At 41.1% G+C, this 26,928-nt stretch overlaps 1 protein-coding gene across 11 annotated transcripts in view; it reads left to right on the forward strand.

The window, feature by feature from the left end:
* The first annotated feature begins 22,271 nt into the window (after positions 1-22,271).
* ehbp1 (EH domain binding protein 1) overlaps positions 22,272-26,928 on the forward strand; it is a 214,003-nt gene continuing 209,346 nt past the window's right edge. For 5 of the 11 annotated variants that reach the window (XM_074647434.1, XM_074647436.1, XM_074647440.1 and 2 more), the window contains exons 1-2: positions 22,541-22,745; positions 23,603-24,058. In XM_074647434.1, the coding sequence (XP_074503535.1) occupies positions 23,955-24,058 (104 nt within the window). In that variant the 5' untranslated portion in view covers positions 22,541-22,745; positions 23,603-23,954. Of the gene's footprint in view, positions 22,746-23,197; positions 23,307-23,602; positions 24,059-26,928 lie in introns of those variants that run through there. The other 6 variants (XM_074647439.1, XM_074647444.1, XM_074647443.1 and 3 more) reach the window with 4 other exon arrangements.

Raw genomic sequence — 26,928 nt, forward strand, 5'->3', positions numbered from 1 at the left:
ACATAATTGTGTTGGTGTGTTGTTCGCAGCTTTTCAAATGCTCGACTCTCAGAGGAACACGGGGGGGAGTTTGTGGAGTCAGCAGTTCGTTGTTTAGAGCCGGTTTACAGGATTTATTGTCTCAACAAGACAACTATGTTAACAATATACTTTACTTTATACTTTATACTTTATTGTCAGACAGGTCTGAAATTTGTTTTGCATAACAGCAGCTCCGTTTGCAACATCACAGAAAGGACAAAGACAATAAACAAGGATACAAACATTTAAACATTACAATCACAGAAGACAATATTCAGGGCCCTTTAACGCACATTTGATCTGGGATTAGGCTCCATATTTAGTTTAAGGATTGACTGATGCAAAAAAGAGTGCTTCAGTCTAACCTTATTAAATCGTGGAACCCTGTATCTCCGATTCGATGGTAACAGTTGATATTCACTGTTCAAAACATGATTGGGGTTAGAGACGATGTTGTTAGCCAGCCTTAAGATGTTATTATGAGAGGCTGATTCATAGAGTTTCTCAAGGGGTTGACCTACTATCTTTGAGCAGATTTTCATTTGTTGGAGCAGTTTTGACTTTAAAGTAGTTGACAAATTATTGTACCATGTAGTATAACAATACTGCAGGACACTCATAATCACAGAAGTAAAAAACAATAGAAGAATTTGTTTACTTGCCCCAAAAGACCTGAGGCGGCGGAGAAAGTAAATTCTTTGTTTTGTCTTTTTACAGACAAATTCAATGTGGTCTTTCCAAGATAACAGATGATCAATCATTACTCCCAAATATTTATATGAAAATACCTGCAGGATTTTTTCGTTATGAATAACAATAGGAACTTTATGAGAATCAGATGGTGAACCAAATACAACTTCTTCCGTTTTCTTTGTGTTAATCTGAAGAGCATTACTGTCACTCCACTCGACCATTTTGTTCACGCCATGTTGGTGCAGCTCAGGGTCGTCCGAGTGACTTAACAGGGATATTATAGCCGTATCATCAGAATACTTTAGGATGTATTGATTTGGTGTATTTGTACGACAGTCATCGGTGTAAAAGGTGAAAAGCATAGCTGAACTCACGCAACCCTGAGGGGCCCCGACGTTGGTCGTGATGGCAGTGGAAAGGGTTTTATTTATTTTTACAATTTGAACTCTGTTAGTGAGAAAGGAGGCATACCAGTGTATCAAATAGGGATTCAGTTCCCGCTGGACCATTTTTGACACCAAGATGTCTGTCTGTATTGTATTGAAGGCTGATGAAAAGTCTAGAAAAAGGGCTCTTGCATAGGTTTTTGGTTTGTCTAAATGTTTTGTAATAATATGAACCAGAGTGGCAACAGCGTCTTCTGTACCACAACCCTGCTTATATGCAAATTGATATGGATCAAGTTTGTCTTTTGTTGTACTGACAAGATATTGGAGCAGAATTCTTTCTAGAGATTTCATAATCACTGAGGTAAGGGCTATTGGTCTGAAATCCTTGTGTTCTTTAGGACATGGTATTTTGGGTAAAGGTTTTATGTGCGCAGTTTTCCATGACAGAGGTACAGTGTGCGTGTCTACAGAAGCCTGAAAGACTGGTTGCCACACTGGTGCCAGCTCGGTTGCAAAGTTCTTCAGAAGGAAAGCGCTGCATTCATCCGGTCCAGCAGCTTTCTTGGAATTTGTACACCGAAAACTTTTCCTAACATCTTCGACAGTAATGACAATTCTGTCTGAGGTAGTTGGTATAATAGTTTTAAGTATTTCAGTGCACTTATCAGAATTATCTAGTGATTCAAATCTGGTAAAGAAAGTGTTTAGGTCGTTGGCAAAGCAAAATTCATTATCTGTCACAATAGGTTTAGTTGGAGATGACATTCCTGTCATAGATTTCATGGTATCCCACACCTTTTTAGAGTTATTAGCTTTAAAGGCATCCTCCAGAAGCTGTCTGTGTGCCAGTTTTGCTTTCCTCAATTTGATTTTGAGATCTTTTCCTGTCTGTTTAAGTGCTCCATAATCTTTGTTTTTGAAAGCCACTTTCCTTGTATTTATTACTTGTATTATGTCCCTGGTCACATATGATTTATTATTTGGATAGATTTTAATCTCCTTTGTGGGGACAACCAGCTGTACACAAAAATTTATATAATCATTTGTAACAGTAGTCATTTCTTCTTGTGATCCCTCCTGAAAGATTTCCCAATTTGTCCAATCAAAACAGGCTTTCAGTTGCTCCCTACTTTCATTTGTCCATGTCCTTATCACTTTCTTTTCAGGTTTACTTTGCTTGAGTTTGCTCTTGTACACTGGGATCATGTGCACAACGTTATGATCGGAATTTAATATGGGTGGCCTACACTTGGAAACATAGGCACCTTTAACGTTTACAAAACACTTGTCCAGGATATTGTCTTTTCTTGTGTGGTCCTTAACATACTGTTCGAACCCAGGTAACACAGTCTCCAGGTGGCACTGGTTCAAGTCCCCCACCACTATAGCCGGTGCATCGGGGTGTTGTAGCTCATGAACACAGTAGCTATGGTGCTGGCCGCCTGTGACGCTTTGCCGCTGGGAGGCGCGTACACAACAAACAGCAGTATACATCCAAACTCTCTAGGTAAATAAAAAGGTCGTAACGTCATGCCGAGAATTTCTACATTGGGATCACAGATCTTATATTTAACTGAGTGCGATCTGCACCATAGATCATTTATGTACACGCAAATACCGCCTCCCCGAGTTTTTCCAGAGTCCACATCCCTGTCTGCCCGCACAAGGGTGAATCCTGGGACTTCAAAGAGAGAGTCGGGCATTGTAGCTTGTAGCCAGCTTTCCGTGAAGCATAACAGTGATGCCTCACGAAATTCGTTACAGTACCTTGTGTATGTCCGTATCGCCTCCACTTTATTGCTCAGCGAGCGCAGGTTTGTAAGAACAATAGACGGAAGAGGTGGCCGATTGAATCTCCGCCGTAGTCGGTTCCGAATACCCCCTCTTTTCCTATTCGTTCTGATCAGCTCCTGAGGGATGTTATCCAGCATCGAATGGTAGACGTGGCTTGATGTCATCTCCCGTGTCAGCTCGGGTTGTAGCTCCAGCAAAGTCTCTCGACTGTACGAGCGTGCGAGGCACGGCTCCTCGCCACACCTGTCCATGTTGCCACTCAGGTGTGCGGTTGAAAATTGCACCGACAAACATTGTCCACGGAGGCCAATAATCCACAGAATCAGAAGCGTAGTTTTCAGGGCAGTCATCATCTTACACTTTACACAAGGACAGTTCTTACAGACGCAACAATTTAGACAGCAATTAAACAAAAACAAAAAACAAAACATAGAGCAAACGGAGCATACTGAGACGCAGTGCGCAGCCGAGCAGCGCACCGGCTGTAATACTACACACAAATAATAGAGTCACACAAACAAACAGACAGGCACTGTGGCGTCGCTCTTTAGCCCTCAGAGTCTCTGGACTAACGCTGCATGTTCATAACAGAGTGAGCATCATTCATTTCTATGGTAGTTTTGGCTCAAAATCTCTGTTGATATCTCAAAATACAAACTCTTAGGACCACATGCCTTATCGTACGTGCACTAAGTAGGTTGATCATGATGCAAATTGGCCAAAAACATCACTACAGTTGCAGCAAATTTAACTCCTAACATCTGTTTGTGAAATGAGCCACGCTGACCCGGAGTCAAACAACATCTGGTTTAAATTTCCCTCCGTTCAGTTTAGTTATCCTCTCAACTGATTTGAGTCACTTTTTAATTCCTCTTGAGTAACTTTGACTGCAGCTCCAGAAGTGATGCTGCAGGTAATCATTTATTTATTTATTTGTACTTTTATTGCAATAAACTCATTAATCAGTACAACCACAAAATGTCCAATATATTTACAATTATTTTTATTTTTATTTGTATTATTGTATATATATTATATTGTCCATATATACACACATACAATACATACATATACACACATGTATGAACACAAATATTTATATGTGCATATATACATTCATGTATGCATCCAGATAAACTTACATCCAAATATATAAGTTACCTAAAAGTGGTGTTAATTGTGCTAACTAAAGATAACAAGATTAACGGACTGGAAAGATAAAAAAATAAATAAATAAAATAAAATAAAGTTTAAAAATAAAATATAATAAAAAATAAAGATAATTCTAAAAAAAAATATTGAAAAAAATAAAATAAAAATAAATAATTAAAGAGCCTCACAAGCACTGAAAAAGATAAAAAATAAAAATAAATAATTGCAGAAAACACAAAAACAAAGATAAACGTAAAGTAATAAAGTAAAATATAAAATAAAAATAAAGAAAGAAAAGATAAAGAAAAAAAAAGAAAAAAAGAATAATGTTTAAAAATAACACATAATAAAAATAAAGATAAAAGTAAAAAATAGAGTAAAAAAATAAAATTAAAATAAATAATTAAAGAACCTCACAAGCACTAAAAAAAAACAGAAAAAGAGAACAAGAAAGAAAAGTAAAGATAACCAGACAAATGGACTGAGAACAAAAAATAAAATAAAATAAAATAAAGTAAGAAATAATTTAAAATAATTTAAAATAAAGAAAATAGAATATAAAAATAAATAATCGAAGAAAACAAGAAAAAAAAGACAACCAGACAAACTTAAAGTAATAAAGTAAAAATATATAAAGAAAAGATAAAGAAAAAAGTAAAAAAGAAATAAATAAAGTTAAAAAAGAAATATAAGATAAAAGTAAAAAACAGAATAAGAAAATAAATTAGAAAATCAAATAAATAATTGAAGAACCTCGCTAGCAGTGAAAGACAGTTGGAAACACTGTAGCTTGACATATTATTCTGCACACTGGGATCAAACTGGGATCAAAAGGGGAACGCATTTACGCAGCTGAAACTAATCAAAACAAGACACACATCTGACCTTTGACCTCTGACCTGCAGTGGAGGAAGAGAATTCAATAACATGTCAAAATATTATCAATAATCTCCTCAAATCTGCAGCTTGAACCTCAATAACTGCAGAGTTTAAACCTCCACTTTACTAATATTAGAACATAACATGGCCCATCATGGTGCCTCAAAAATATGATTTGTGTGGCTTCAAATCCAGAATACACTCAGCCTGATTTAATGCAACAGAAAAGCCATAAAAGAGATAATAAAACAGGACTGGATGGCTCATCTCCTAATGGATGATGTCTGTGTCTTTATAGTAGAGATAGAGACGCAGATACGAGACGCTTTACTGGCTCAGCTGATGTTTTCCAGAGGAGAGGGAGGAGAAGGAGGAGAGGGAGGAGAGGGAGAAGAGGAGAGGGAGGAGAAGGAGGAGACGGAGGAGAGGGAGGAGAGGGAGAAGAGGAGAGGGAGGAGACGGAGGAGATGGAAGAGAGGGAGGAGAGGGAGGAGAGGGAGGAGAAGGAGGAGACGGAGGAGAAGGAGGAGAGAAGGAGGAGAGAGAAGAGGAGAGGGAGGAGAAGGAGGAGACGGAGGAGACGGAGGAGATGGAAGAGAGGGAGGAGAGGGAGGAGAGGGAGGAGAAGGAGGAGACGGAGGAGAAGGAGGAGAGAAGGAGGAGAGAGAAGAGGAGAGGGAGGAGAAGGAGGAGAGGGAGGAGACGGAGGAGATGGAAGAGAGGGAGGAGAGGGAGGAGAAGGAGGAGATGGAGGAGATGGAGGAGAGGGAGGAGACGGAGGAGATGGAAGAGAGGGAGGAGAGGGAGGAGAGGGAGGAGAAGGAGGAGAAGGAGGAGACGGAGGAGACGGAGGAGAGGGAGGAGAGAAGGAGGAGAGAGAAGAGGAGAGGGAGGAGAAGGAGGAGACGGAGGAGACGGAGGAGATGGAAGAGAGGGAGGAGAGGGAGGAGAAGGAGGAGATGGAGGAGATGGAGGAGAGGGAGGAGAGAAGGAGGAGAGAGAGAAGAGGAGAGGGAGGAGAAGGAGGAGACGGAGGAGAGGGAGGAGAGAGAGAAGAGGAGACGGAGGAGACGGAGAAGAGGGAGGAGAGGGAGAGTGAGGAGAAGGAGGAGACGGAGTAGAGGGAGGAGAAGGAGGAGAGGGAGAAAAGGGAGGAGACGGAGGAGAGTGAGGAGAAGGAGGAGAGGAGGAGAGGGAGGAGAGGAGACGGAGGAGACGGAGGAGACGGAGGAGAGGGAGGAGAAGGAGGAGACGGAGGAGAGGGAGGAGAGGGAGGAGAGTGAGGAGAAGGAGGGGATGGAGGAGAGAGAGAAGAGGAGAGGGAGGAGAGGGAGGAGAGGGAGGAGATGGAGAAGGAGGAGACGGAGGAGACGGGGGAGAGGGAGGAGAAGGAGGAGACGGAGGAGAGGGAGGAGAGAGAGAAGAGTGAGGAGACAGAGGAGAGGGAGGAGAAGGAGGAGACGGAGGAGAGAGAGAAGAGTGAGGAGACGGAGGAGAGGGAGGAGAGAGAGAAGAGTGAGGAGACGGAGGAGAGGGAGGAGACGGAGGAGAGGGAGGAGAGAGAGAAGAGTGAGGAGACGGAGGAGAGGGAGGAGACGGAGGAGAGGGAGGAGAGAGAGAAGAGTGAGGAGACGGAGGAGAGGGAGGAGAGAGAGAAGAGTGAGGAGACGGAGGAGAGGGAGGAGACGGAGGAGAAGGAGGAGACGGAGGAGAGGGAGGAGAGGGAGGAGAGGGAGGAGAGAAGGAGGAGAGAGAAGAGGAGAGGGAGGAGAAGGAGGAGACGGAGGAGACGGAGGAGATGGAAGAGAGGGAGGAGAGGGAGGAGAAGGAGGAGATGGAGGAGATGGAGGAGAGGGAGGAGAGAAGGAGCAGAGAGAGAAGAGGAGAGGGAGGAGAAGGAGGAGACGGAGGAGAGGGAGGAGAGAGAGAAGAGGAGACGGAGGAGACGGAGAAGAGGGAGGAGAGGGAGAGTGAGGAGAAGGAGGAGACGGAGAAAAGGGAGGAGACGGAGGAGAGTGAGGAGAAGGAGGAGAGGAGGAGAGGGAGGAGAGGAGACGGAGGAGACGGAGGAGAGGGAGGAGAAGGAGGAGACGGAGGAGAGGGAGGAGAGGGAGGAGAGTGAGGAGACGGAGGAGAGGGAGGAGAGAGAGGAGAAGGAGGGGATGGAGGAGAGAGAGAAGAGGAGAGGGAGGAGAGGGAGGAGATGGAGAAGGAGGAGACGGAGGAGACGGGGGAGAGGGAGGAGAAGGAGGAGACGGAGGAGAGGGAGGAGAGAGAGAAGAGTGAGGAGACAGAGGAGAGGGAGGAGAAGGAGGAGACGGAGGAGAGAGAGAAGAGTGAGGAGACGGAGGAGAGGGAGGAGAGAGAGAAGAGTGAGGAGACGGAGGAGAGGGAGGAGAGAGAGAAGAGTGAGGAGACGGAGGAGAGGGAGGAGACGGAGGAGAAGGAGGAGACGGAGGAGAGGGAGGAGAGAGAGAAGAGTGAGGAGACGGAGGAGAGGGAGGAGACGGAGGAGAAGGAGGAGAGAGAGGAGAGGGAGGAGACGGAGGAGACGGAGGAGAGGGGTTTAGCTGCTGAACCCTCGACCCCGGCCTCGGATCAGTCCGTGTTATTACACCTGCGAGCAATGAGTGGGCCGCCAAGATCTGCAGCATACTGGAGATCAACCGGGGAGACTATCACTCCTTCACTCTGCTGCTCTTTCTCTCTTTATCCTCCTCTTCTTTCTCTCTCTGATGCAGCTGCTCGTTTCATTCTTCCGATTTTTATTTTAAACCTCATCAGAGGAAGTTCGGTGGGCGTGGAGTGTCTCGCTCGAGTTCAGTTTGACCGTAAAGGGGACTCCACACTCCCCAGTCCGTTTTTATGCTTTTATTTCTGCTCTTTATTTCCTTAATAAAAAACAGTTTTTATAATGAACTCAGGCGGGATGTTGCGTCCTCCTTCTTCTCTTTTTGTCCTTTCAATCTCTCTTTTTCTTCCCCGTTGTTAAATTCTTTGCTTTTCGTCCGCGTGGAAACGCAGTCGAGACTATTAAGTCTTCCACCCCCCCACCGCTTCAGTATGTTTGGACAGCCAGGGAGAAAAAACTCCTGATAATAAACTCCAGAACAAATCAATTATCCCCGTGCCAATCTCAGTGTGAGAGGGGAGATGGAACGAGCTCCTCACTGCACTTCAGAAACGTCTCACATTCTGCAGACTGTGCACAACAGAAGCTTTTTCATGAGAGTTTCATGAGCTGCATTAGCGAGTCAGCCAGCCGCGTCTCCTGGAAGTTTATTATTAGCAATCATCAGCACGACTGCTGAGTCATCACATCTTTAAGCTTTAAGTTTTAGTTCTGCATCAGTAATTATGTCTTTTTAAAACAATATAAAAAAAACTTTTTTCAAGCAAAAATGCCAAATATTCTCCAGATCAGGTAAACTGTGAGGAGATGCTGCTGGGATTTGTCTTAAATAATAACTTTTTATACTTTTATTGCAATAAACTCACGACTCGGTACAACCACAAAATGTCCAATATATTTGAAATTATTATTATTATTATATTATTATACTTATTATTATTATTATTATTATTGTATATTATACTCCCAGTGATACAAAAAGAACTTCATATTCATCCATATATACACATATAGTACATATACACATGTATGAGCACAAATATTTATATGTGCATATATACTTTCATGCATGCAGGTAAACCTACAGCCACATATATATATTAACTAAAAGGGGTTACTTAATTATGTCAACTGAAGATAACCAGGAAAAGGAAAAAAAATAAAATAAAATGAAGTTTAAAAAAGAAATAATAATATTAATAATAATAATAATATAAATAATAATAATATTAATAATCATAATAATAAAGTAAAATAATAATAATAATAATTAAGTAAAATAATAATAATAATAATAATAAAGTAAAACAATAATAATAAAGTAAAATAATAATAATAACAATAATAATTATGATAAATATAATAATAATAATAATAATAATAATAATAATAATAATAATAATAAAGTAAAATAATAATAATAATGATACTAATAATAATAATAATAATAATAAAGTAAAATAATAATAATAATAATAATAATAATAAAGTAAAACAATAATAATAATGATACTAATAATAATAATAATAATAATACAATTAAAAATATAATTTTTTTAAAGGAATTAATATTATGAAAATAAATAATTGAAGAAAGACAGTGGGGAACATTGTAGCTGCAATTCATCCCGGTTCGACTGTCGATGTTTGAACTCTTCACCTCGCGCTTTAGGAAACCTTAATGCACGTTTCCATATTGTCTGACATCTTATAGATCAAGCGGTTAATCAATTAATCAATAAAATAATCAGCATCTTGTTCAATAATGAAAATAAACCTAAATCACAGCCCTAACTCAAACATAACACTAATAAAAAAGAAAAAACAAGAATTAAAATGAATGAACTTTGACACTTAAAGTACAGACTTTCCCAGATTACACTATTATTACTTTAATATACAAATGTATACTGTAACTGTTAAAAGCACTGTCATACTCATATTCAGATGGAAGTATCAGCGAGAGATGTCATGAGGATTCATGTGAATACAAAGTTTAATATCCGAACTGTACTGAAGTATATTAAAGACATGAAACTGTCAGACACATTTTTCACGGTGAACTTATGACCTCAGAAAGCAACTGTTCCTCAAAACGCACGCTGACACATTTCAACTGTTGAGAAACGAGGGAACGAGGGATTTGTCCGTATCTGTTGCTCCGTATCTCTTTGCTTTGATTTGATTTGTTTTCCCTCAGCTCGACATTATAAATCACCGTCTGCCTCCCGTCTCCTGGAATAAATGCTTTACGGCTAACGACACAGACGGGAGCTGCTCTTATTTATTTGTTGACAACGGGGAGTAAATGTAAGTTGTCTTCTTTCTCTGTGCCGGAGGGAGGAGGAGAACATTAAAGTTTAATATTCAGTTCCTGCACCGAGCCTGATGTTCAAACAGATGATACATAAACACAACCGACATGTGATGCTTGTGTTTCTCCACTCTGAGTCTCTCACCGGGTCTTTAAGGAAAACTCTGTTTCACCTCCAGCATCACTTGACTTCTGCAAACTCTCTCTCTAAACGATAAATGGACACAAGAGGGTGATTACATGAGAACTGCTGACTGGAAGCCTTTAATGGTTAGTTGTGTTTACGTTGAGGGGAAATCAAGAGAAGTGGTCTCGTGATCGGAAACAGGACGGTTCAGATCAGCAGATTAATATCTGCAGAAATGTGGGTGGTGGAAGTGAGACGGGTCACACTTCCTCTTCCTTTAGAAACCAACAGAAATAGCACACACACACACACACAGCGCCCTCCCGAAGGCCCCCAGGTGCTGCTACCAACGCATGTGACCCTCCGTCCTCCAACAGAACAAGAAAGTGTTCTCAGTCATCTTTCACACTCACAAGTTCAAAACGAAAAGCTATTAACCGGCACAGAAAGCCGTGTAGCGTCAACCAAAGTCTTCACATCTGGATGCCCTAATGGCTGATGCTAATGCCAGATATTTGTCAGTGTCAAGTTGTTTTTCCGCCCTCAAACCTCATCTTATTTCCTGCTTTAAAGGAAGAACCTGAGCTGCCACACAGGAACAGACTCATCTGAGAGGAAGAGGACATTAAACAAACTGTCCTCACCGTAGAAACACCACTTTGATTAAAGAAGAATGATGAGTGCTAACACGTGCTGACAATCCAGCTGTTTATTCTGCACAAACTGCTTCTTCTTCTTGCTGCTGTTTTGCAGATCTTGATCATAAATCCGGGGAAATACCGGATGTAAACAGGTCGCCATTCCTGCGGTGGCGTCTCCCTACAATACGCATATGAATGCAAGCTGTACTAAGGGGTGTAGAAGTTTCCTACTTTTACTTTTACTTTCTATGTAACGTTACTTTTGACTAAGATGTCTAGGAGTTTGGGAAGTAACCTGAGCAGTTTTCAGTTGCCTAACTCGTCCTCGTCCTCGTAAAAGCCTTCAATTTGACTTTAATCCACTTTAAATCCATACTAGTCTGTATTTATTACAGTAGGGTCACTAGGACTTGCCACCGCAGTGATGGCGGCGCCGCTAGATCGTAGAACAGTCGCCTGTTGGACAAATCAAAATGTTGAACTGATGACGCCGCTAGTTGAAAACTCAAAGGATCACCAAAGCAGTTCATCTCGAAGAGGACACGAATGTGTGAACCAAATTTAATGACAATCCGTCCAATAGTTGTGGAGACATTTCACTCAAAACCACAAATGTCAACCTCATGGTGGCTCTAGAAGAAATGTCAGCGGATCATCAGCAACACCTTTTCATTCTCAGTTTGTACATCGTCGATTCCTTTCTTTGCCTCCTCTCCTCGCGTCTTAGACCCACCCACATGAGATGCCAACAGAGGAGACGAGGAAGCACTTGTAGCACATACTGCAGCTGCCCTTACAAAGTACGTAGTGTTGCTGGCAGTATGCCTACAGCTGGGACATACTACTTCATCATAACATTGCACCGTGAACTTTGACCCTCCTGCTTGCTGCGCAGAGGATTGTGGGTCAGAATTGCCAGGAAAGCATGCTGGACTGCAAAATACGACCGGATGCAGTAGGACATCCTGGTATTTTTGTCATACTGCATTTTACATACTACACATTGGGACATACTAAATCATTTACTGGCATCCTAAATAGTATGGTAGTATGAGTGTTGGGAGGCGCAGTAAACAAAATGAGACATCCGTGCTTCGGAGCCGTCATTTTAAAGTCAATTAAAATATGACGTGTGACACGGCTGCATCATCAGCTGTCCGTTGTTTTGTTAGACCGCTGTATTTCATCATCTCTGTCAGATGAGCATTAACAGTGTTCATGACAACTTATATATTTACTATTAATTCAATTCACAACATGTGTCACGCTTCTTTATGTACGTCCGCAAAGGATCCACCTGTGCATCCTCATAGCTCAAACGTCCTCTCTCCTCGAGATGCACGTTAGGGATTGAGACGTCCTTCAAGATGACGAGCAGAGATCGATTTCCCGGTTACGGGCTGGGGGACAGAGGAGACGAGGAGACGAGGAGATGAGGAGATGAGGAGGCACGAGAAGAGCAGCATGTTGAGCCTGTCATTAGAGGATAAATCACCAGCGCCAGTACCCACAGAGCAAAGGCACGTCCAAAAAGACATCAATTTAACGTCTCTGTCGACCGTCCAAAAGACGTCCACTGATGAGGCAGAATGAAAGTTTTTGCGATGTCTTTTTTAAAAGTCTTTTTAACGTTCAACTATTGATGATGTCAACCTGAGTTGCACGTCCGCAGACGTCCAAAAAGGGCCCTAACCAGACGTTCAAATATTGAACCCAACTTGCACGTCCACCAGACGTACAGAAGTAGCTGTTATACAGGCATGATGTGAACGTCTTCCTGACGTCACATGTTTGCTGGGTTGGCTTCTGGGGACCATAAATGTCTGCACAAAATGTGATGGCGATCTATCCGATAGTCGTTGAGATATTTCCGTCTGGATCTCGAGCCACACCGCGAGCCTGCCTAAATAAAACCATTAAACAGTACAGTGAACATCCTGAAAGTGTGCCTCAGATCAGCTCCTGTTCCACAAGAAGCATAAAACCAATAAGGAACACCAAAGAGCAGCAAAGGTGGTATTGATTTGAGCACATTAAAGCAGCCCCGTGGTGTCGATGAATTACTTCCTGCAGTGAAGCCCTTAATGACTTCATCAGCCGCCCTGCTGCTAATTAACAAGCTATTTAAATGTAGGAAGTGTCTCATCTCTGCTGCTGCTGCTGGTGGTGGTGGTGCTCACAAGGAAGTCATTCTGCTCCCCCTGACTGGGTTGCCATCCAGGGACTAATTTAGCCTTTGTTCAGGTTGTGTGAATGGAAGTAGAGAGCTGTCTCTGGGGGAGAGGAAGTGGAGAGAGACTCGTCTGCTGGACTGTCTCTGTTCATTCACTGAGCTGACGCTTGTTGAGCTAATGATCTCTCAGCAGTGTGCTGATCTGGTGACATCTCTCTGGGTTGTTCCCTCTCCGTCGGGGGGGTTAACAGGGCATGCATCGGTAGGTTATATATTTCCCACCATCATTCATACTGCTGTGCTTTCACACATTTACATCTATATTTCAGGCCTTTCTCTGACCCGTCCATGAATCCCAGAGGAAAGTGGGGATGGTTCCCGACACGTTTAAAGGTCCGGTGTGTAACATTTAGAGGATCTATTAGCAGAAATGGAATATAATATTCATAACTATGTTTTCATTAGTGTAACATCACCCAGCCTGGTCTCACCAAATGGCGTATGAATGACATGGTGCAATAACAATGCCTTTGTTGTTTTTGGTGTGTCATGTGTGCGACATGTCTGTACTGACTGCGATGCGTGAATATGCCACGCTCAGAGCCGGTGACGTAGAATCAAATGTGAGAAAGACTGATTACTGTGGGAGGGTGGGTCCAACAAACACAGGACTTCCAACCAGGAGACCAAGGTTTGCTTCCCAAAGAGTTGTTGAGTTATTTTGCACCTACGTTAGTGATGTTTGTGACATGTTTTCCGTATTTAAGTTACATTGTTTACATATATATTTTACGTAGTTTACGTTCTTGGTTTAAGCCCAACCCTGATGTTTTTCCTAGACCTTGACCGTTTTGTTGCCTAATCCTAAAGTGTCGCCAAGGGGCGTGACACCAAGGGGCGTGACACCACGGGGCGTGACACCACGGGGGGTGACACCACGGGGGGTGACACCAAGCTAAGTGACACCACGGGGCGTGACACCACGGGGTGTGACACCAAGCGGCGTGACACCAAGCGGCGTGACACCAAGGGGCGTGACACCAGGGGGCGTGACACCAAGGGGCGTGACACCACGGGGCGTGACACCAAGGGGCGAGACTCCAGGGGGCGTGACACCAGGGGGCGTGACACCAGGGGGCGTGACACCAAGGGGCGTGACACCACGGGGCGTGACAAAGCGGTGTTATGTGACGATTTGGGATGAGAACATGTTGGGTATGGACCACCTCTGAGTGAGGCGAATACTGTTACCGTTTTGAACTCGACGCCTCACGTTACTGCAGTCTTGTAAAGGAAGGAGTGAGCGGAGGGGTACTCAGCTGGTTGCAATCTGCAACCACACCACTAGATGTCACCACATCCTCCACACTGTACCTTTAATGGCAGAAACAAAATTGAGAATGACTTTATTTCAACCCAAATGATGTCAATATATAAATGTCTATCTTCAAGCTGGATGAAAGATGTTTGAGCCGACTGGTTCATCCTGAATCTTTCTTTGTGCTTCTAACATTAAATATCCTGATTTAATTTCTGAAGACTCAGAGTGTGTTTTGACCCTTAATGGGTTTTTGGCAGCTCTAGTTTTGAGGAGAAATAAGCACCTTGAACTGCAGGTCATTCAGAATAATTCAGACTCGCTGCACTCAGCAGATGATGGGATTTCAAACCATGACAGCTCGAGTAAACATTTATTTTGTAATCATTGTGAAGCAATACCGGCCACGACGTATCTGCGGCGCTCTCACGGTCAGCATAAAATGGGGAATGTGATGTATTGGCTCTCACTATCAGCAGCCAGCAGGCCATATGTAATCAGCACCATGTTTCTCCAGAGGAAACGGGATTCTTCAAACCGGGGGATCATTTGTGCCCCGGTCCAGGCTCTCCCTGGTTCAATGTGGGTTTAATTTCACACAGACATGCATCTGATAACCGCCCAGATGAGTGTTAATGGGTCATTTGTGTTCCCTGAAAAGCCATTCCTCAGCAGAGGCAGAACAGGTTCATTTAATTCTAATTTCAGAGCGATGTAGCCGATCGAGACCTCGGCAGTGAGACACTCCCACAAAGACGTGAGTATAACGCGTCCATAAATGTCTCCGATCGACCCTCTGATCCACTTTCACACTGTGAAATATCCATCAGAGATGTTCTATTCATTGCAGGAGTTACTTAGTGATGAAGTGGTTTGTAATAATTTACATTCCTGTGTCCCTCCACTTGTCTTATCTAACTTCTGTTGTGAAACTACCTTTGTGTTTTTGTCAGCCCTCAGAGAGCGAGTGTGAGCTCGTCGCTCTCAGTAAATGATGAAGGATTGGCATATTTTTATGATCGCACCTGTCACTCCCTTACTCAGGTCTAACCTGTTGTTGATGGAAATCTCTCTGACTTGTCTTTGATGGGTTTTATAAGCTCTGCTCGTCGATGTGAAGAAGGAACTCTTTGATTCTGAGAGACTGACACCAAAATAATCTGATGTTTATCATTGAATTGATTCATTGAATGGAACCCGAGATGCAAAGTACACGGCAAAAACAGTGGTCCCATGTGCCCAAATACTAGATATAGTAGGATATCAAAAACCGGCACAAATGGGTTAACTCGAATGCAACTAACGATTCTTTTCTCCGTCAGTTTACCTGGTGATTATTTTCTTTATTATTAATTAATTAAAATTGTTTGTTCTATAAAAAATAAAACAGTGAAACATGTCCAGAACAATTCCCTAAAGCCCAATAATGTAACATTTACAAATGTCTTGTTTTGTCCAACCAACAGTCCAAAACCCCCCAAATATTCAACTGACTATATAATGTAGACTAATAAAAGCATTCTTAAAAAATATATTCTTACATCTGAGAACCTGAAACGATAATCAAAATAATTGATTTTCTATTGATGGATTATTTGACCAATCGTTGCAGCTCCAACTGGAATCAACTGTGTTTTATCACCGTTATCGCTGACTAACAGAACAACACACTTTATTAAAAGATAAATAAAGATATATGGATGGGCTGCAGATCCTAAAAGGCCAACCTGGCACCCAGGTGATGGAGGAGGGAGGACATAGCTGGAACCAAATCACATAAATAAATCAAATCCATATTTAACCCAGTTGTGGCTTCGATGGCAGCGATCCAAGAGGAAATTACCACGCCCTTCATCCATCCATCTGTAAATCCAGTCCTCCTTCCTGTAACTGAGCCGCCGCAGATACCGCCAGACGCTCCGCTGCCACCAAGTCAAGACGGTTCAGATCAAAGCTGAAGATGCTAATCTGGCACGGCGAGCACGGCGCTCACATTTCCACAGGAACACAAGCACAAATAGGAATCTGTGGAGGGAGGAGAATATGATCTGATGACCCGAGCTGCTTCGGTGAAGATACAATCAGTTTGTTTTTTGGGTTTGCCTTGTTGATAGATGGGAGGATATAACTTTCTGGAGTATTCCCTACTCATCACAATCCCAAATACCAGACCGTTTCCTGTGTGTTAAAGGACAAAGCTGGAGTCATTCTATATTTTTGTTATTGCCAACAAATCTTCAATTCCTGCGATGTCAGAAGATCTCACGAGAATCCATCTCGTCAGGCTTCAGGTGGCAAGCCAGATCACGGACCAATCGGCGTCCTGTGAGGAGCTACTGGCAGCTGTGGGCGTGGTTTAGGTGTGTGTGACGAGACACGGAGAGGCGACTGTTTGTTCTAAACATCAATGGCGGCCCCTGAAGAGGTTAGCGTAGACGCTGCAGTAGCATCAGTTCTATCAGAACTGGAGAGTATTTCTTCATTGGAAGAAGAGCAGAGAAGGGCACTGAAGGCTTTTCTCCATGGAAAACATGTTTTCGCTCTTCTCCCGACTGGCTTCATCAAGAGTTTTATTGACAGGTGGTTCATCCAATCACCTGCCAAGTATTTATTCAAAGTGCCTTCCCCTTTTCCAAACAGTTTCCAATGACGATGAATCTCAGATGATTCTGTGTAACAAAGCATCTGACCAATCAGGTTAAAAAATCGGACCAAAACCAACAATGCGTTGATCAATACTTTCTGATTTTCCTAATATACCTTTGTTTTAAAAAGTCAAATTACACGCAAAAGAGGCGTACAAATGACACACTAAAGGCCAAACTGCATCCTTATGATACGCAGAATGTCCTTGTGATGTCGTGCTCCCACGAGATCAGGTTGGTTTTGATACACAGATCGGCTTCGGTCTTTTCATGGGACAAGAAACGTGCCATAGAGCAATAAGTTTGGTCTTTTTTACTTAACTTTTTATTAGGTTCTTTACACCGATTAAACTCTGTGTTTAATAGCCATTAGAAGTAGCTTTGTATGACCTCTTAAACATCAAAGCACACTAAATACTGCATATTAAGAGGTACAAAAATACTCTTAATAAAGAATGTGTTTGATCACAACTGAAAGTTAAAAGGCTTCAACTCTTGTTTTCCGGTTCGTCCCACAATACTTTTGTCTATCTGTGCTCCAGTGAAGTGGTCCAGACTCACGTTGGCTGATATCTAAAGGGCTCTGCTTTGTTAACAGGTCTTTTCAAGTGGTCCAACACCAAACGCCAGAGTCTCTGTGCCCGAAGTGCCGGCTTTATCCTGGAGGACGAGTGTTTGTTGGCTCTTCAGTCTCCACAGAGGGAAACAGAGGAGAGACGTTAGGTGTGAAACTTTCACTCTCTCCCAATATAAAGCACATAAAGCCTCAAAGTGCTTCAATTTGAGCATTTTGTGTTGAGAAGTGTTGCAGCGGGAGCAGTCTCATCATATGATCTGAGACCTCTGGAGAGTAATGAGGAGCGGAGACGACCTGTTTTCAACTCCAATAAATCAGTTAATCATTAGTCAGGTTTGTATTTCTCGCTTTAGTTTGGCTTCATCATTTCTTAATGCTGGAGAAGTGACACTATCTGTATATATTTTGGCCAAATAGGGTGAATCTCAGTTGGAGGGGACGGCGCTCGTCTCTATTGTATCCTCACTTTCTCAGTTTTAGTCTGAGAGGAATCTATTTGTACATGAAACGATTCCCTGGTGCAGTATTATATAGTCGATATAGTGATTAAGGGATGAAGGGAGATTATGAATATCTTCCTTCTCTGTGTTTTCCCCAATAATTGAACCATTAAAGCAGCAATCAAATGGGAAATTAAAAATCATCATTTGGCAAATGATTTTCAGGAAAAAGAAAGGATATGTCTGGAGTTGGGAGAGGCTCTACTTGACCTTTGCACTCTCTCTCACGCAGTCCTCCTGTAATACACTCTTTCTTTCACACACCGTCGGGCCCCGTTCTCCTCCTCCTCCTGTGTTATGTATGAAACGAGGCCTCTGCTGACATGTGGCCAGACACACAAAGCGTCATTTAGCACCGGGTCATTTGTCCCATCAAAGCATTCCTTGACGCACGGAGGGAGGCTCCCTGTAATCTGTCAGAGTGAAATGTAAACAGGCGACGTGGAGCAGCGGGGATCAGCAGGACCCCCGCTGTCAAATCGGCTCTGACCCTAGAAACCATGAAATGTTCTCCGTTAACAAAAAACATGTATCTGAATGAATGAAAGCTGATCTGGCTTTGTGTTGTGACGGTTAGATAGAAAGGAAGAGTTTGATCCCAAAACACTCAATATATCTTTTATCTTTAGAAACCATCACCAGGGCGTAAAATACCAACGCTTTGTCACGGCCATCAACTTCGATACCACCTCACAAGGCACCCTTTAGTGCCGGTATGAGATGCACCGGGCTTTCTATTAACGACAATGTAAACCCATCCGCATCAATATTAAACACTTAGAGAAAGTGTTGTAGTGACGTAGCTTAAAGAGCGAAGAGACACACCGGGCACGCGGGAGGGTCCAACAAACACAAGGCTTTCATCCAGGAGGCCGCTGTTCACGTCCCGTGTGTTAAGTTTCACTTTCACTTTGCAATGAGCTGATCGTTGATGTTCAAGGTTCTTTATTTGTCATTTGTCGATTCCAGCAAAGTCAGTCATTGGTAATGAAAATCTTTTGTCTCATGTTCCTTCAACATTGCTCGTAAAATATGTATATAAAAAAACAATGTAATAGAATTTTGTTGTCAAAGTAGATGCTATTTGACATCACAGCTGAACAAATTCAATACCTTTCCTGTGATTTAAGAAAAAAACACAAAGCAGATATTCAATTGTTCAATGTTTTTATATTTTATATTGAGGTGAAATTGTGGGTTCACTAAAAGAGCAGATGTAGCTCCTGGTGAATGTTTATAACTGTCAAAAGTGCTCAATAGAAACACTGGCACTGTGTTATTGTATATTCTTCTAGATCTCTCTCCATCCAGCCACTTCAAACAAACAAAAATAATAAATCCACAATCTCCCTGGCAGCTTATAACCCTGAGCGACATATAAACGGATACAATATCAATTTCCTGTTATTACATCCATATTTGTTTTTGAGATTAAATTAATCTGCCTCATATTGTCTTTCCCTCCGCAGCGCTGCTTCCACTGCACTCACAGGCCTGTGCTTACAACCAGGAAGGGTGTGTGTGTGTGTGGAGGAGGGGATATTGATTTCTCATCCTCATTAGCACTAACCTGACGGGCTAGTTTACTACTATATACATAACACTACTACTAGTACTATATATTGATACTATAGTATACTACTATATACATTACACTACTACCAGTACTATATATTGATACTATAGTATTTAAACGTAGTGTTTTCATCCTAAAGATTTGAATTTATTTTGCCAGTTAGGCAGCTGTTTGATTAAAGTAAAGATATCTTATTATTATTATTATTCCTATATATGTATTTGTATAAGAATAATGTATAATCATCACATTTTATATTGTATTTCATATGCATGGTCAGATGCTGGGTATTGTATATATAGTATATATATATATATACATATATATATATTATATTGTATATTATATATTATTATTATATATTGTATATTATATATTGTTATTATTATTATATTATATATTATATATTGTATATTGTATTACATGTGCGTATTGTATATTATAAATAATAATATGTGCATATACGAAAAGATAACAACTAGTCAATATGATTAAGATAAATATGTAAGTAAAGAATTTGTATTTTGATTAAAATACATTTATAAGTAATGAATTGGTATTCTGGATTAATAATGAATTTATATTTTATGATATCAGTAATTAATTTATGTTTTTGTATGACAGAGATAAAAGGTAATAAATATTATATTTAGACATGTTTAGGAAAATTAATTAGAGTATATGTTTAGCTCAATAAGGAAGCTGGTTAATTATCAATGAATGATTTATGGAGAAGGGGTTAAAGTGGGATTAAATACATTTGTACTTCTTCTCACTCCTTTTAGAATATGTAAACCGAGGCATCAAGTGTTTGACAATTTATTTTTTGATTATGCTTTTCATTGTATGTAAATATTATTTTTTTCTTGCTGTCCACTTGTTTGTATGATCATTCTCTTTTTTTTTTTATTTAAAAATGTTTGAAATAAATTTTGAAATGAAATGAAATGAAATATCTAATGATAAATGTCAGTTATTATGATTATTTCTTTATTAATTTATTATTTGGCTTAAAAGCTGTACTTCGGGGATTTATACTGAACTAATAACAGAGTTTAATCTCTTTCTGATTGAGTCTTTAGGACAGCAGCAATCATCGCAAGGAAAAACCACAGTATGTTTTTATCTACTTTCACACAGTCAAGGATTAAAAGTCTTTGAAGGCTGTTTGTTGGATTTGACCAGTTTTACACATCAACCCAGAAATGCCTCATGAATCAGAAAACAATCTGTAAATGGCTCAAGAATCCCACCAATGGAGAGGCGACACGCTGCGTCAAGCTCACCATGGAAACAAAGAACACCAAAATACATGTTATCAAGAGCTCGTTATCCTTAGAACAGTTTAAAAGGAAATGATCATCACATTTAATTATGTCTAATCATCTTTTGATATGTTTAGATATATTTTCTTTTTCTCTGTACTGTTTTTTTTTATGTATTTCATTGTTTTTATTGGATTGTTTTCCACTTTGGTTACTTTTTCTGCTCATTTTGTGTACTTCTTGTTGTTGTTAACTTTTATTGTATTTTTTTAAAATGATGTTAGTTTAGATCTTTCTTCCTTTTTTGTTATTGTTTTTTCTCCTGGGGTTGAAACTCTTGATCTCTCCTGACACATTTCTTGTTTCTTTTTTTCTTCATTGACTTGATTTTGTGCAGTTTTATATATGTGCAAATAAGTAAAAAAAACAAATTAAAAAAAAAACGTAACCGGATGTACAGAGGTTAGCCTTCAAAATAAAACAAACGTCTCAATGTGTTTCGAATGTATATTCTTAAATGAGGAAACAAGCAACTGTGATTACATTTAATGTGGATTCATTATGAAAGAGCACACATATGTCTATCTGTGTTTATATCAGCTACTTCTGCTCTTCAGTAAGGATTTTATTTTACAAACCACGACCGGAAGTCGTTTTGAACGTCGGTTCCCATCATCATCATCCACAGTGAAACATTCCTTACAGAAGTTAAAGAGTGACATTTAGCTAGATGTAAATTGCTCCTTCTGCGAATCACATCCTGAAACTTGCTCTCCTCTATTCTGGTCCTGTAAATTTACATGTGAATTGTGGAAAGATGTCAATAATTTTATACTAGTTAACATTTTCTCAGATTTTAACACTGTACTGTAGAAATATTATATTTTGTTGCTATGGTTACAGTGACAAAGACAGTAATGCATTTTTTCTTATTAATTTAATATTTTATTCTCGCAAAGTTCCACATTCACAAGTGTAAATTTACCAAAAAAAAACGAATGTCTTTGTATTTATAAAAGAAATGGAATTATATCTGTCAACAATTTCTTCCTCACAAAACAAAAAAAAGCAATGAAAACAATGAATGTATAATATATATCTTTAAAGTTTTTAAGTGAAATTATTGTCATACTCTCGCCTGGTCTTTTTTTTATTATTATCTACTTATTTATTTATTTGTATTGTGTTTTTTATTATTATTTTATGTTTTTTTGTTTCATTTCTGTTATCCTTTAATGTTAGACACACCTCTTTGTTTATGTTTTCACTATGCTTCTTTTGTATGTAAACGTTTTTAATGTTTTCTGCTGTTACTATGGATACTGTCATTTTGAAATAAAAAAAAAAATAAACAATATATATCATCCATCCAGAGGAACAAAACTCTGAGCACATCTGGACTCCTCTGCTCTGCTGTGTGAGGGTTCCTGCTGGAGGAGGAGTGAAGGCTGTTAGTGTGTTTCAGGAGGAAGCAGCTCGAACAGATGTTCCAGAGCTCTACTCTCACCTTTACCTGTTCACCTCAGGAGAGCAAGAGCTGTTGTGATGGCTAGCAGCAGGCTACCTAGCAGCAGGCTACCTAGCATCAGGCTAACTAGCATCAGGCTACCTAGCATCAGGCTAACTAGCATCAGGCTACATCAGGCTACCTAGCATCAGGCTAACTAGCATCAGGCTAACTGGCAGCAGGCTAGCACTAGGTTAGCACTAGGTTAGCATCAGGCTAGCAGCAGGCTAGCACTGGGTAGCATCTAGCAGGCTAGCATCTAGCAGGCTAGCATCTAGCAGGCTAGCATCTAGCAGGCTAGCATCTAGCAGGCTAGCATCTAGCAGGCTAGCATCTAGCATCAGACTAGCCTCAGCAGCACTAGCCTCAGCAGCGCAGCAGCAGTGTGTGTGTGTGCGTCTGGCTGCTGTCGGTACTGCTGCAGAGAGAGAGGAACCAGCTCGGCTCCTCTCTGCTGGTTCAGTGTTTAGACTCAGCTCTCCGGTTCTCTCCATCTCTGGATGAGGACACTTACCGGACACGGCGCTGGACATCACGGTGAGGTGAGTGTCATCACACAGACAGCCTGGTCTTTAACTCGGGTTAGTTTAAACAGGTTAACTCGGGTTAACTCGGTTTAGCTCGGGTTAACTCGGGTTAGCATCGCAGCTGAATCCTCCCGGTTAACGGAGCGCAGCGGCTCCGGCTACTCCCTGGATTCACTCTGGATCACACATTCCTCACAATATTCCATGTTTACTAAATGTTCTAGTTTCTACTGGAGCCTCTCTGTGAATGCTTCTGTAGACTTCATAGTCAACACGACTTATTGTAATGTAACGTCACTGCTTCTCTGTTAATGTTTTAATGACACACATTCATATTTTATATTATCAAACATCCACAGTTAGCTTGCTACTCCAGTAACTAGCCTCCACCCGGCAGCAGGAGAGTCCACACATTCTCTCACATCCAGTCAGAGTTCTGTTCTGTTAGGAGATGAACGGGTTGGTTTAACTCCTCTGCTGCTACAGACTGCAACAGAGGAGATGTTATGTTGTCTGGGGGAGTTTAAGGTTGAATGGCTTTTCAATCAGCTGAGTTATAGTCTTCTGTATGCTGATGTGTGTGTGTATATGTGTATATATATATGTGTGTATATGTAACTGTATGAATATGTATATGCTTGTTTCTTTATTTTCCCTTCTATTGTTTTTTATTTAATTATTTATGTTTCAGTGTATTCTGTTGTACATGTTGTGAATTTCCTTGGAAAGTGCTTTGTGCTTGAAAAGTGCTCTACAAATAAAATAATTATTATTATTATTAATGTTAGATATCAGCAGGATGCTCCAGGGCTGTTCAGTCCTGCTGTTGCTCCACTGACTGTGCTCCTTTCTTTTCTTTCTTTAATCTGCAGGACGATCACCAGATGGAAATATTACATTAATACCAAGTGGATTACTCATCACGCCTTTTTCTACATTATGGAGTAACATTTCTTCACAACATGATGCTCGCCTTCAAATCAGATCTCCTCCACTGCTGCACAGATTTCAGCTTTTAAAGACCAGCAGCCACAACTGGATGGATGTGCAGTCTTTATCTTTTTTTATAATCAAATGTGCTTAAAAACATTAGTTATGTGCGGGTTGGATATGCTCAGATTCCTATAAAACACTGAGCGTGAATTCGTGCAGGGAGGAAAGCCCAAAGAAGGAAGTCCAGGACGGGATAGGTGCACAGAAACCACCCGCTCCCCAAAGAACAACATGGCCTCGGTGTGGAAGAGACTGCAACGTGTGGGGAAGCATGCCTCCAAGTTCCAGTTCGTGGCTTCCTATCAGGAGCTGATGGTGGAATGCACTAAGAAATGGTGAGTGTTTTTTGGGGAGTCAACAGTCGACCACAGTGCTGTCATTTAAGCCTCATGAAAACTGTGTGTGTGTGTGTGTGTGTGTGTGTGTGTGTGTGTGTGTGCTGGAATGCTGAGCTCGTTCCTAGTGGCCATAATTCACACACACACATTCAGTCTCCTTGGTGTGCAGGCATGTCTGCATGCTGGGAGGGGCCCGGCTGCCTTGTAAAATTGCTATGTTTTTTCTTCTTCTTCTTGTGCACCAATGGTAAATGGACTTGCATTTATATAGCGCTTTTCTAGTCTTCCGACCACTCAAAGCGCTTTACACTACATGTCAGCATTCACCCATTCACACACACATTCATACACTGATGACAGAGGCTGTTAAGGTGCCAACTTTGCCCATCAGGATCTGATCTAAATACTCATTCACACTATGTGAATGCTATGCCTTCGGGAGCAATTTGGGGTGAAGTGTCTTGCTCAAGGACACATCGACATGTGACCCGGAGCAGCTGGGGATCGAACCACCGACCTTCCGATTGGTGGACGACCTGCTCTACTCTCTGAGCCACAGCCGCCCGAAAAGAGGCAGAAAGATCTCCGTTCCTTCCTTCAACCTGACGGGCCGTGGTTCAAGCAGTCCCAGCTCTCCTGAAATGTCCTCGAGCAAACCACTAAACACCGACCAGCTCTAAGGATGCTGTAGGGAATCTGATCTTGACTTCTGACCTCACTGGAACCAGGGAAACTATGAGAGCTATTATTCTTTGCACTATTATATCAGCAAATAGATCATGTGTAGAAAGATAAAACATTACAGGAGCTTCCTTGCGTAGTCTTTATAGTGTATCTACTGAAAATATGAGCTGCTGACTGAAAAGTCACTCTTGTCAGCTTTCTTGTAGCACAGTTTTCTCCCACTTGTCACAATTCTTGCGTACATGTTGTTTGCAAAAAGAAAAAAAAGTTATTTTGCCAAATAGGTTTTCACATACAAGTCATTAGCCATGGTATTCTGGTGCATAATGAAAAGTCAAGAATTATAAATGTCAGTGTTTCCCACAGGATTTTGTGAGACTGTGGTGGGTGGACCTCGCTCGGACCCTCTAGGGGGAAACACTGAATATAATATAATCAAAATATTTAGTTCTTGATAACATTTGAAGAGATAATCTTTATTTACACTAAGACAATGGCCCTGATTTATACGTTTAAAGTTGTAAACAGTGTTACGAACAGTGACGGTGTGTCTGCACACTGACATAATCTACAACAATCTGCTGACATGTCACTTTTGTCAGCTTTCTTGTAGCACAGTTTTCCCCCACTTGTCCCAATTTTTGTGTCCATGCTATTTGCTAAAGAAAAAGAAACAGGTTTATTGCCAAGTAGGTTTTCACATGCAACTAATTTGCCTTGGTTTTTCAGTGCATAACGAAAAACAAGTACTGCAAAAGTCAAGAATCATAAATATCAGTGTTTCCCACAGGATTTGGTGAGACTGTGGTGGGTGGACCTCGCTCGGACCCTCTAGGGGGAAACACTGAATATAATAAAATCAAAATATCCCATTCTTAATAACATCTGAAGAGATATTTTTGTTGACACTAAGGTCCTGACTTATAAGTTTAAAGTTAGAAACATTGTTAGAAACAATGAAAGCAAATGCTGAACAATAAACTCCTGACTGAAAAGTCAATCTTGTCAGCTTGCTTGTAGCACAGTTTTCTCTATATCTCCCCATTTGTCACAGTTTTTGTGTCCATGCTATTTGCAAAAGAAGAAGAAACAGTTTCATTGCCATGTAGGTTTTCACATACAAATAATCTGCCGTGGTATTTTGGTGCATAATGAAAAACAAGCACGGCTAAAGTGGAGAATCATAAATGTCAGTGTTTCCCACAGGATTTTGTGAGACTGTGGTGGGTGGACCTCACTCGGACCCTCTAGGGGGGAAACACTATATATATAATATAAAATAATCAATATATTTAATCTTGATAACATTTGAAGAGATTATTTTTTATTTACACTAAGACAATGGCCCTGACTTATAAGTTTAAAGTTGTAAACGTTGTTAGAAACAATAACAGCAAATGTCCACACACTGACATCATCTATAATAAGTAGTGTAGCATCTTTTCCTTCAACCTCTATGTTTAAAAGTACAACCCAAAGATATTTCTGGAGTAGGCTTGCCGCGGTAGTCGGTGTTACTGGCGTTACACTGATTACATAACTTACCCACTGCTCTCACGTCGTTTTGCTTTTTTTTTTATAGAAATGAAACCCATTTAGTTCATTTTCGCATATCAGCACCGTGTTATCAATACATATACAGACGCTACAAACTGAAAGTGTTGGGGAAGTCAGATTTCACACACTTTTCACGGGATGAGAGAGAGTTGACAGACAAGACGATAAGCACTACTGATATTGACCGTCATCTTTTCTTGTAAAATGTCCGGTGTAATCGGTAACACCGGTGTTGTCACAAGGTTATTAACTGATGGGAAAATGTCCTCACCGTGACATCCCTTTTCTGTAGTAAAGAATGAATGAATGATAGACACTGCAAGGAGTTGGAGGAGCTATCGGGTGTGTTTTCAGAGGTGTGGTGAGATGGGTGTTTGTATGCTACACTTGAGCCTGCAGGTATGTGTCCTGTAATGAGTGAAAAATGAGGACTTGTGAAGTAAAGATGTAGCCTGCAGACACGGATTCCCAAACGGCATGCCGTAGGCGTGACTAACACAACCCCACAGAGCTTAGACCTGGGACAGATGTTAACGTGTTGGAGAATGGAATGAGAAAAATGTACATCTCTTCCCAGAGCAAAGGGTGGGTGGGCTCAGCACACTGTCAGTAGTATGCTTTGTTTT

Source organism: Sebastes fasciatus, chromosome 9 (genome assembly GCF_043250625.1).
Source record: "Sebastes fasciatus isolate fSebFas1 chromosome 9, fSebFas1.pri, whole genome shotgun sequence".
NCBI classification, from domain to species: Eukaryota; Metazoa; Chordata; class Actinopteri; order Perciformes; family Sebastidae; genus Sebastes; species Sebastes fasciatus.